This window comes from Lactuca saligna, chromosome 4 (genome assembly GCF_052625555.1).
Source record: "Lactuca saligna cultivar CGN05327 chromosome 4, ASM5262555v1, whole genome shotgun sequence".
Lineage (NCBI taxonomy): Eukaryota > Viridiplantae > Streptophyta > Magnoliopsida > Asterales > Asteraceae > Lactuca > Lactuca saligna.
In genome coordinates, this window is record NC_136420.1 from 31,616,449 (window position 1) to 31,628,858 (window position 12,410).

Here is a 12,410-nt window from a genome sequence, read left to right on the forward strand (position 1 = left end):
GTGTACTGCTTATGTGTAATGTTCATCAATGTTCATCCATAACATATTTGAAAATTTACTATTTTCTTAAGAACATGATTTTCACATGCAACATGGGTTTGTTTTGGAGTTTTGGTTTCTTAAAAAACAATCCTACTCACACTCACACAAGAACAATAACAGATCTAGAAAACTTCGTTAGAAATGATTATCGAAGGCTCGTAGGAATGATGTAAAACGGCTAAACCTATAATTACCAATAAAAAATATATTTTTTGAAAATAATAAACAAATTTAACAGTAACACGAATAACAAAATATATACACGGTATAAAATTGATAAGATAAGTCTTTTAACCCAAAATATATTTTTAGAAATATACGTTATTTATCCATTAAACAAGTTATTCCACAACTTTTGAATCGTGAAAAATAAAAACGAATAGTCCTTAATCGGTTAATCCCCTTTCGCGTTTCACTAGCAGACAAAAAGAAGGGCTGTAGCACACATGTACCCACCGATAGCTACCCGTTTGAACAGTCCGTCGGGTTTCTCTTCACTTATCTCCCTACTTTGTCCTCAATAATCCCTACAACTCCATGCTTACTAGGCTGGTTATGGCTGCCGAAGCATTAATTACACACCATTAATGAAGAAGCACACTGCAAATGGACTACGAGAAGATAACCAAAAGCCCACCACAGGTCTGTCAGTATCTAACTTCACACTTACATCTCCATCACCATTTCCATCACCCGTTTGTTGTTGGAGTTTACCCTTTTCTTCAATCTAATCAAAACTCAAAACCCCACTGTTGTTTTCACTTCTTGATTGATTTTCCTCTCCTGCACCTCATTCAGCTGACCCCATTCATCCTATTTTGGTCTCTGCCAGATCTGTAATTTTTTCCCATCATTACAAGTTTTTCTGTTTCCGAAATCGAAGTCTCCTTTGTGTTGAATATGTGATTTTGATTTGGATTCGATTTATTTTCTTAGGGAAGTGGGGGAGGAGGTCTGTCTCCGGCGAAGTTGAGGAATATGTTGAAGAAAAAGAAGAAACAAGGGGAAGATGAACTCGAGTCAAGTACTTTCTCTTTGGGATCTCAAGCTTCTGAGATTGACGACTCTGGTATTTCACATTTCATCAGATTTCACTTCTTGGAACACTTGTGATTTATTGTTTGGTTTATATGCAATTTATTTAGGTGATTGTTTAGAGAATTACAAAGATGTTGATGTTGTAAGTGTACTTCCCGATCATACGCCTGATACATTGTTACCAGAACCTGATAACGACGACATATCGAAGGATCATGATGGTGATTTGGACTACGAGAGCGGGATCGATAAGGTAAATGTATCTGTACCAGTATCATTATCACCCTTCGAGTTTCAGAAATCCGAACGTTCCTCACATAGAAAGAAGCCTCTAGCTCCATTCTCCAAAGCGCCACCATCAAAATGGGACGACGCCCAGAAATGGATAGCTAGCCCTACATCTACCCGTCCAAAAAACGATTCAAAGAAAAACAGTCATGTCAACCATGGAAACCGGCAACCAATCACGAAGGTGGTGGTGGAAGTTCCAGTTCCAGTTCCAGTTCAAGTTCAAGTTCCCGTTCCCGTTCCCGATCAAAGATTAATCCCTTACGAAGAGCCTGACACCAAACAGATGGATTCATACAGCAGCAAATCTGTACTCATGATTGAAGACACCGCAGCAGTTAATTTAAGTCGCCATGATTCTTCTGTATCGATCCAGAACACAACGTTTGTCCCTCCTCCTTCAACAGCCAGATCCGTATCAATGAGAGACATGGGGACTGAAATGACTCCGATTGCTAGCCAAGAGCCATCAAGAACAGGAACACCTGTAAGGGCCACGACTCCTAGTAGGAGTCCAAGTTCTTCACGATCTGCTACTCCAGAAAGAATCACCAATCCTTCAAATCTAGGGTTGGAAGGTGGTAGTAACAGAGAGTTATCTGAAAAGGAGTTGCAGATAAAAACTAGAAGAGAGATAAAGGCTCTTGGAACTCAGTTGGGGAAGACAAATATTGCTGCTTGGGCTAGCAAGGAAGAAGAAGATAAAGATGCATCTTCTTCTTTGAAAGTTTTGGCATCTGAAAAATCAGGTAAATCTGCAATTGAGATGCGTGCAGCTGCTTGGGAAGATGCTGAGAAAGCCAAGTATATGGCTAGGTAACGATGAGGGTATTTACGTCTTTTACCACACAAACTTTCTTTGTAGCATGTTTTTAACAGAATGATTTATGGGTTTAGGTTCAAACGTGAAGAGGTAAAGATAGAGGCATGGGAAAACCATCAAAAAGCAAAAACCGAAGCTGAAATGAGGAGAATTGAGGTATGCGACAGTTTAATCCTTTTGTTTTATCTATAGGGGTAAATTGGTCAACTTGGTTGAAAAGTATGTTTAGTTGTTTACAATAAGAGCAAATATCGTTCGAAAGGTTTAGCTTTTCGTTTGGGTTGTAAATGTATCCGAAGAATTACATCATATTTTAAAACGACCAAAATACCCTTTTTATTGATTTCTTTGTTGTTTCAAGAAAATGACAAAAGTACCCTTTACTTACAGGTAGAGGTAGAGCGGATGAGAGGTGGAGCACATGATCGATTGATGAATAAATTAGCAGCTGCAAGACACAAAGCTGAAGAGAAACGGGCTGCAGCAGAGGCTAAGAGAAACAGGGAAGCTGCAAGAGCAGAAGAACAAGCAGGGTATATTCGTAAAACTGGTCGAATACCATCTTCATTCTCATGTTATAGATGCTGCTTTTAAAGTTTTAAGTTAAAAATTCTTTTGTTAGGAAACTCTGTGTCTGATGGTTTTGTTGTAATCCAAAGATCTTATTATATATAGATGCCACGTTGTATAATCCATTCATGTTTCTTTATCTTTATATGTTAGTAAATTGAAATGTGAATCAAGATCATGTATAAGAGGTATTTTGAAGGATAGATAGTAAACAAAGAATTGATGCTAGAGGTTAAACAAAATTAAAACTTTTGATGTATGATTTAGTAGGTTTTAATGAGGTTTTGTATATTAGAATTTGGATGAAAACAAAGATTTTGACTTTTTAACTGAGAAAGTCAAGAAAGTATGTGTTCAATGTAAATGATGAGAGAATCAGTAAAGAGATGTCATTAAAAGATTATGGAATGTTTTTATGACATTAAATCAAATGAGGCGTGAATCAAGTTTTTAATGATAAAAATGTTAAAAACCTGAAGTTGGATACAAGGCAAAATATTAACGTTAGATTATTGGGTTACTAAAAGGTTAAGTCTTTTGAAAAAAGTGTGATTTTTTTGGGTATTTCTTTTTATATAACAGAACTGAAAAAGTAAGGAGCATAGGACAACAGGCGTGGTCGTACCTCTTTAGAGAATAATTGACAAACATGGGTGGAAAAAGTTTTATGCATGAACATTAAATTACAAAAACAATTGAAATATATAATTGAAATATATGTAAAGGCAAATTTTATATTTACTTTTAATTGCTTCCTATACTCTGTGAGTTGGTGAATGTATATATGTATGTCTATGATTTGATAATTTTTTTGAGTGAATTGTACATATATAATAGTACCGTATATAAATTACAATATATAAATTGAAAAGAAAAAAAAAAGGCAACTATAAGACAGTTTTTGAATTTTTGGTTTACATGAAGTCTTGGATTTATTCCCTCTAAGAGGCAATGTAAAATATATTGTTTTTTAAAAGCTTTGTTTTTTCACATATCATATATCGGATGAATGTTGGAATTTGGAAATGAAAAAAATCACAGGAGTAGCAGTACTTCCAAAATGAAAGGATGATGCTATGCGAATAGGTACCACTCGATCATCCTAAAAGTTGTCACCTAAGCATCACCTCAACACCATTTTGCCACAATTTACCTAAGGAATTACCTATCACTATTAACCCAAACCACTCTTAAAATTAATAAAAATTTGAGAGAGAGAGAGGACGTAAAAAACTGTTACTATCATCACCCATCGCAGCTTTGGGGGTGGTGTTCCATGCCGCCGCACACTTTAAGCCAACACCACACACATTGTACGGTGCCCATGCGGCCATACCGGATACTCTGATAAATATTTCTATCAATGTCATTTTAACTCTCTAGCCACAAAGAAACAAATAAACGAATAATGGCTTAATTATTGAGAATTAATTCTATTAAATTCAATAAACTAGTATTCAAATGGGGTATTGGTTACAAAGTATTACTAAGTGTATAAAATTTTGGAGTTTAGCTCTTTAGTTAATGAATTGATATAGTTGAGGCATGTTTTTGGTTTGCAAAATGTTTCTAAAAGAAGTTGGAATTGAAATTGAAAAAGGAGTCGATTAGGAATTTGAATCTAATTTTATACTATTTGGTTGATAAGAAATGAAATTTTAATTAATTCTAGATGATGTTTGTTTGATAGAAAATGGAATTGAAATCCATGTAAAATAACAAAATTATACTTTTTAATTTTAGTTTAGTTTTATTTTATTTTCTAACTTATATGCAAAGATACATTATATAATTATAAAAACAATAAAATTTTGGCAGTGGTTGTGGCAGTGGTGGGGGTGATGGCGGTAGTGGTGGTGAGGGTGACGATAATGATAGTAGTGACGACGATAATGGTGGAGGTGGCGGTGGCGATGGTGGTTGTTGGTGGTGGTGGCGGCAATAATGGCGGTGGTAACAATAATGGCCGGTGGCGACGATGGTAGGTGGTAGTGGCAGTGGCGGTTGGTAGCAATAGTGGTGAATGTTGGTTTTCTAATAAGTAAAATAGACAGTTTTGTAATCTATTATTTTCCTTATGACAATGAATGTTTTCCATCTAACTATAGAAAAGAATCCACTTTCTATCATATGATGGAATTTTTATTTCATTTAGAAATCTTTTTTCTTTCTCTAAATCCAATCAAACGCATGAATTTGAGGGAACTAGAATAATTTTCCATTGAATTTCATTCATTTCTTGCCTACAATCGTGCCCCAAGTGTTTTTTAGTTAACAATGTTGACTATGATTTTTTAGTTTTCGAAAGTTGACTTTTACGTAAACTTTTTTCATTTTTTGTTGACTTTCGGAGGTGGTTGTAGGCGAGATGTGAGGTGATTAGAAGAAAAGGGAGAAGGCAACGAATGGGGCTTCTATCCATTATCGGTGAGATTGGGATTGAGAATACAATTGGGATAGATGACTCTATGTTATGGAATAAATCCTAAATAGAATAGATCTTACAAAAACAAGGGCAACGACACATACTTAACAATTTTATTTTAACGATGTTAGTAGGAAAAACTTCAAAAGAAGTTGAGAATGAAGTTATTAATTAGATGCGTTCATGGTATGAATCAATGTTAAAGTAGCATAAATTGGTATATGAAATGTCTGCAAAGTGATAAGATGGATGCCAATGGCGGTGTATTGCTTAAATATAACATTTTAACAAAATAAGATGCTATAATTAAAATTTCTCGGATATATAGGTTCATGGCTTGTGATGTGAGTTGTAGCATCATATTTTTTTTAGTTGTAACTTATAAGTGCAGCTTATATAGATTCATACCATCCATAATCTATCAATTTAAAAAACTCAAAAATCTCCACAATAAATGAGTTTTTCATCAACTTATCTATAAGAATCACTCACATCATTTTATTGTATAAGTTGGCTATTTAATCACTGTTTAAAAATCTACGAGATCCACTATAAAGTCTATAATATTTGAAAAAGCCAACGTAACGAACTCGTAAAATTTCAAGCTTTGTTGAAAAAATTTAAGTGAAAAAACTTTTTTTATGGTTTTTTTTTTTTTTTTTTTTTTTTTTTTTTTTTTTTTTTTTTTTTAAATTAAAAAACTTATATTATGAATGATCTTTTAATATAACATTTTTATAACAAGATAGATGATAGATTTTGTAAAACAAGATAACTTTATTACATAAATATATATGTTTTACCCTAAAATAATAAATTCTAACAAAATCAAGGGAATTCGATGATTAACCAAAGGCTTCAGCCAATAGCAAATAGCTCATCCCTAAAAATATAATGAAGATTGAAGGGAAAGGAGCAGGAAGCAAGACTCTCCCTTTCTCATCGCCTTAAAATCCTTGAGAGCTCTGTTTCTTCTTTCTCCTTTCAGGGTTTCATTCCTCTCTTTTCAACCTTCCGTTTCTCTTTGCAGATGGAAGATTAGATCCACTCTTGTTACAACCATATCTGCAATAGCGGATTGAGCTCGCTGCCTTGGCAAACCCTAGATCCAATTATTCAAATTACCCAAGATCCCCTCTCTTTTATTTGAATTTCAATTAGAACCCCAACCATGGTTGGCGCTACTACTCACCATCAACAACAACAACAACAAGCCCCTCAATTGGCTCCTCCGTCATCGTCATCATCATCGGCAGCTCCGACAACTTCACCAGAGGAAGACGAGTTCTTGAAAAGAAACACCGATTGCGTTTACTTCCTTGCTTCTCCCTTAACCTGCAAAAAGGTATTTTTATTGTTTTTTTCAATTCATATCATTGCTAGCTAAATTGTGAGGTTTTGTTTGCTCCATCTATCGGATTAGATCTTCTTTATTTATATTTATTGTAATTCGGTATGCTAATTTGGGGATCTTGAAATTATCGTTATCTGGTTCGAATTTTATTCTTCTTTTTTTAGCGTTGGATCTTGATTTCGAGCTAATTAAAGTTTCGAGTCTTCTCTTTAAAGTTGCGATGGGATGACGATTGATCACTAACTACCTTGCATCAAGTTCATACCTTTTCGTACAAACTAAAAGCATTTGTCACATCAATTGATAGTCGTTAACAAATAACAACCCATTTAGAACAAGGACGTGTTTGATGCTTGCTTGTTTCATTATTGTTATCATCTGTTGATAGTGTGATATGTATTTTCTTTCTACAGGGAAGTGAGTGTGAGTATCGCCATAGTGACATTGCAAGAGTCAACCCTAGGGATTGCTGGTATTGGTTAAACGGGAACTGCTTAAATCCAAAATGTGCTTTTCGTCATCCTGTAAGTATCTTCATTCTTTTTCTTCATCAATACTAATATAATCATATAACTTTATTATTAATTTCTTATTATTATTGTAAATACTTAAATCACACTTCATTCGTTTCAGCCTCTTGATGGATTACTGGGAGCTGCTGATGTTTCAACTCCCATGGCAGTGGCACCACCAACTTCTTTACCTACACTAACACCACATCCTGCTCCTTATCCTACACCCAAACAAGGAGTTGCCTGTATCTTCTTCCAGAAGGGTTTCTGCTTGAAAGGACATTTATGCCCTTTCTTACACGGGCCACCAAATTCAGTCAATAACAAACCCGCACAACCCGGGTCAGCTAACCCGGTCACCGACCCTCCTAAGATGTCCATTCAGGACCAGAAGTTTACACCACCGGAAACCGCCCAAAAGCCGGTGGAATTCAAAGGCAGACAACCACCACCTCCCGCCAGAAACGGTGGTAATAAAAGAGAACGTGTGGTTCTGCCACCTGTTATGGGTGAAACCCTGCCTACTAACCCTAACCCTAGTGTTAACCATGGTTACTATGTATCAGAAAACGAGAGAGTTTTGAATGTGAAAGATGCTGATGAATATTCTAGAGATCCTTCCCCTGGTTTTGATGTTCTTGTGGACAATCAGGTTGAAGATTCTGAATATTATCGTGAAAATGATGAATTTGTAAGATCAAGAGGTCAAGATTATGATGTTGACCATGATCATCGTGATTTTGACCATTATAATGAACGTGAAGGACAGTTTGCATGGGATGAGAGTAGAGAATCTTCCGGAAGGATGTTGGTGGGGTCCGCTCATCAAGAAAGAAGACCGTATCCTAGAAGTGATAGCCCTGATCACTTAGATTTGCGCCACCGTATATCAAACCAACGAAGGGTTTCCGAAAATACCCTCGACCGGAGGCCAAGGAGGGATAGCCACCACCACGACCACCACCACCACAACCGCCGCCAGGAACAGGGTGGTGCTCTGAGTAGCCGGCTTAGAGGAAGAATCAAGATTCCGGGAAGGTCGGTGTCTCCGAGTAATGAAAACAGTTCGAGGGTAGAAAGGGAAATTGACATGGGAAGAAGGCATCAATCAAGATACTCACCTGGAAGACCTTTGTCTCTTAACTCTAGGGTTAGGGACAGGATAAAGGATAACAATGGTGATAATGATACAAAGTTTGCTGGACCAAAAAGATTATCAGAGTTAAAAAGTGGAAGAACAAGTGAAGTTCTTGAAGATGGAGAAATTTTGGGAAAAAGAAAGTACCCAAAAGTGGAGGATAATTTGTCATTTGAAGGACCAAAGCCTCTTAGTGAGATTTTGAAGCGAAAAAGAAGGACTGATAGTGATAACCGAATTTCTTCTGTGATCATTGAAGAAAAGAATAAAAAAGAAGAGATTGTAAAAGAAGAAGAACACATTGTTTTGAATGATTTTGAAGCAGAAAAGCAAACAGAAGAAGATGGGAAATCGTATGCAAATGATGAAGTGAATGAAGGTGAGATGGTGGATGAAGATGCATTGCTTGATGAGGAGCTTGAAGGTTATGATGATCATGGAGATGGAGATTATGAGTATGATCAGATTGATGGTGAAGAAGATTATAACTTGGATGAAGGTGAATTTGTTGATGAAGAGTATGAAGAGAAAGAACTTGTGGAAAATAACTGAGTTTTGAGGTTTGTTTTGGTTGGAATGGATTTGATTGTAGTTTGTGGAAGAAAAGGGATACGTATAAAGACTCTTGTTTTTCTTTTTTCTTGTATTGTTATAGATTTTGATTTGTACTATTTGAAGGAATTATAAGTTGTGGCTTTTTGGCCAACATCTTTGATCGAACTATAGTTGTGGCATCTTAAATTGTTGAGGTTCTTTGTTGTAGTTTTTTTTTTTTTTTAATACTAAATTAGATCAACTTTAGTTCTAATATTATGTAATCATTTCATTTCACAAGTTGGTTATTCGTGGAAAATACAGCAATGGAATGGTTAAATTGATAATATTCTTCTCGTGAAAAAGACTAATTAGGGTTGTTTTTTTTTTTTCCTTAAATTGATGGGCTCAATGAGTTAAGCTAAGCATTTAAACTAAAACACATTGAATTCAACAAAAACAATATATAAGGGTAATATATTAAGTCTGACTTTTAATCTTTATCAACCGAATGTTCAAATTAATTTTTATGGTTATCATGTTATCATAATTATATTTTTCATCTCTATTGTCGCCTTGCTTTTAAAAAAATAAATATTATCCAAATGGCCAATATTCACACAAGTAACATATGTGTGGCTCACATGAATACAACTCACAAAATCACACCCCCAAAATCATCCAAACATATCATGTCTACTTCCCTCTCTGAAATTCACTTCTCAGTTCTTCCCCCATTCATTCCATGCCTTATCTTCATCAACAATGGCCATTTCCACTTCTTCAGAGTGGTCCTTAGCTTACATTCATTGCATCAAAAGAACCCACAAAAACCTCACCTTCAATCCATCCAAAAACTCCCCGATTCTTCTCTTCATCTCTCCCCCTTTCTCATCGTCTTCAAGAATCTTGATCCTCAATTCATCCACAAGTTGTCCACCACCAATACTAGACGATGAGGAGTCCACCGATTCCTCCCTCATCGAATTGGACCTGGAAGTTGAAAATCTTGGAGATTCATCCGTACCCCATCAGGAGAATCTCAATCAATTGATATGCAAACTGTTGAAGGATCCAAAAACTGAAGAAATAGGGTTCGAGAGTTACCAGAAGGCCAAAAGAACACCCGATTTTACACCCACGAGATCGACATTGCATAATCTAATCAGGTACTCGCTGCGTTTGAAGAATTGGAATTCAATTTGGTCAATTTCCGATGATTTTGGGAAATTCAAGGTCTACCCAAGTGCTTCATCCTGTTGTAGGTTAATCAGTAGTTGTATTCGAGCCAAGAGATTTAAACTTGCTAATCATTTGCTTCATATTCTGAAATTTGAAAAAGAAGTTGCCATTTTAAGTTTTAATGCTGCCATGCGAAGCTATAACAAGCTTCATATGTATAGTAGTGCAGTCAACGTGTACGATATTATGAAATCTTTTGGTATGCAATTAGACGGGGAATGTTACGGACGCACCATGGAAGCTTATCTGAAAATGGGGAAGAACGATAAAGTCATTTCCTTGTTTAAAGAATTCGAATCAAGCAATCTCGAATGGACACCTTTTTGCTCACAAATCTACAGGATTTTAATCGAATCTTTAGCAAAATCAGGAAAACCATTTCAAGCCCTAGATTACTTTCGTGACATGATCAAGAAAGGGTTCCCAGAAGACCCTTCTTTTTACTCAACATTAATCAGTTCATTTGTAGCCATTCAAGAAGTGAAAATGGTAGAAGACCTTACGAAAGAAGCCGAAGCGAAGAACATGTTAAGAGACCCAGCAGTCTTTTTAAAGCTCGTTTTGATGTACATCGAACTCGGGTCACTCGAAAAGACACTCGACGTTGTTTCTTCAATGAAAAAAGCAAACATTAAAGTTTCAGATTGTATCTTTTGTGCTATCGTAAACGGGTTCTCAAAGAAAAGAGGGTTGACTTCAGCGGTAAAGGTCTACGAAGAGTTGACCGCAGAAGGTTGCCACGCTGGACAAGTGACGTATGCTTCTATCCTAAACGTTTACTGTCGTATCGGGCTTTATGAAAAAGCCGAAGAGGTGTTTTGGGAAATGGACAACAAAGGGTTCGATAAATGTGTTGTGGCGTATTCTAGCATGATTGCGATGTATGGGAAACAAAACAGGATTCGAGACGCCATGCGGCTGTTAGCTCGCATGAAAGCACGTGGGGTGGAACTCAACGTGTGGATTTACAATTCTCTCCTTGACATGCATGGGAAAGTGTTGAACTTGAGGCAAGTTGAGAAGATATGGAAGGAGATGAAAAGAAGGAGACTTGTGGCTGATAAGGTAAGTTATACAAGTGTCATAAGTGCTTATAGTAAGGCAAGAGAGTTTGACACGTGTATGAAGTATTACAATGAGTATAGGCTTAATGGTGGTGGGATTGATAGGGCTATGGGTGGGATTATGGTAGGTGTGTTTTCGAAAATGAGTAGGGTGGATGAATTGGTGAAGCTTTTGCAGGATATGAAAGCTGAAGGAACAAGTTTGGATTCAAGGCTTTATAGATCTTCTTTGCATGCTCTTAGGGATGCTGGTGTGCGTATTCAAGTTAAGTGGTTGGAAGAGAGCTTTGATCCAAACTAAATTGACAACGTTAGGAAAAAAAAAAATCGTTATATAGTGATTTGTATTTTATGCAAGGAAACTTGTAAATTCATGTGATGTGGGTTCTTTTTGCTGAAAGATTATATTTTAAATATTTGAAGATGCATATAAGAAAATGTTAATGGCATTAAAATTCAATCAACTTTCACAAATGGTTTTAAAAGGTCTATACTATTAATTTTGTGCATTTGAAGTGCCTAAACTATAATTTGACTGTTTAAATAAGGGCACAAGCTCATATTCTACCCTTTTTCGGTTGCAAGATTGACGTGTTTAAATGACATGGACTACACTTGTCCACATGCAATGCCAACATGTCAATATATTTATTAATGTAGAAACTTGAAGCTTTCATTTAGGTCATTGCCATTGCTTCTTTCCCTTTTTATGCATAACGAGGCTCCTCAAAACCTTACAATCGAATTTCTTTCTTTTTCGACAATGTCATCTTCATTGAATGGTCGATCCATGATGAACAAGAAGAACACATACCTTCCAATTGTAGCAAGAACCTCACCTACAGGGGACAACCCTACACATTTCTGCCCTTATCCATCCAAACAATATGAGACCTAAAAACATGACAACCCAACAAGACGATTTTGGAATTGTCCTAATTCACTGGTAATGTTGCTAATCTTCTTGATTACTCTATTTTGTTTGAAAAAGCTTAAAGGAAAGAGAACCCTAATTATATCGCTAAGATTTTGGTCAACAATTTGTGCATCTAAATTGCTGTAACTATTGTAGCCACGTTTGTTACATGCATTTGTAGCTAATTTGTAAAACTAAAGACTTGAACCAGTTTTCATAAGATGGATTGAAAAATCATAAAAATTGGACTTCGTCTCCTTGTGATATTCGTTTTTTTATTTGACAAAATGTGATCATCATTATTCTTTACTTCTCAAGATGATAGTAATCATCGGATTTCATCATCCATCTAGTGTCGTTCGATTTTTTATTTATTTATTTTTTATTTTTTATTTTTTTTTATTACTATCAACGTATCCTTACAAAGCAAAATCCAACAACAATAAATATGTTTAGCAGGTAAT

General features: G+C 35.8%; 3 protein-coding genes across 5 annotated transcripts; all 3 read left to right on the top strand.

Moving 5' to 3' along the window:
• Positions 1–499: 499 nt before the first annotated feature.
• Positions 500–2,886, top strand: LOC145041498 (Remorin family protein). Of its 3 annotated transcripts, none has more exons than XM_078989605.1 (5): positions 500–684; positions 979–1,111; positions 1,188–2,184; positions 2,266–2,347; positions 2,582–2,886. In XM_078989605.1, the coding sequence occupies exons 1-5, from the start codon at positions 649–651 to the stop codon at positions 2,783–2,785; spliced, it is 1,452 nt and encodes a 483-aa protein (XP_078845731.1). In that variant the 5' UTR covers positions 500–648; the 3' UTR covers positions 2,786–2,886. The 3 variants fall into 3 exon arrangements, with proteins under 3 accessions (XP_078845731.1, XP_078845732.1, XP_078845733.1); XM_078989606.1 differs by lacking the exon at positions 500–684 and adding an exon at positions 691–878; XM_078989607.1 differs by lacking the exon at positions 500–684 and adding an exon at positions 691–863.
• A 3,196-nt stretch (positions 2,887–6,082) lies between these two features.
• Positions 6,083–8,952, top strand: LOC145041499 (zinc finger CCCH domain-containing protein 17-like). Its single transcript, XM_078989608.1, has 3 exons — positions 6,083–6,531; positions 6,954–7,064; positions 7,174–8,952. The coding sequence occupies exons 1-3, from the start codon at positions 6,358–6,360 to the stop codon at positions 8,740–8,742; spliced, it is 1,854 nt and encodes a 617-aa protein (XP_078845734.1). The 5' UTR covers positions 6,083–6,357; the 3' UTR covers positions 8,743–8,952.
• Positions 8,953–9,391: 439 nt separating this feature from the next.
• Positions 9,392–11,446, top strand: LOC145041500 (uncharacterized). Its single transcript, XM_078989609.1, has one exon. The coding sequence runs from the start codon at positions 9,490–9,492 to the stop codon at positions 11,329–11,331; it is 1,842 nt and encodes a 613-aa protein (XP_078845735.1). The 5' UTR covers positions 9,392–9,489; the 3' UTR covers positions 11,332–11,446.
• Positions 11,447–12,410: the final 964 nt, after the last annotated feature.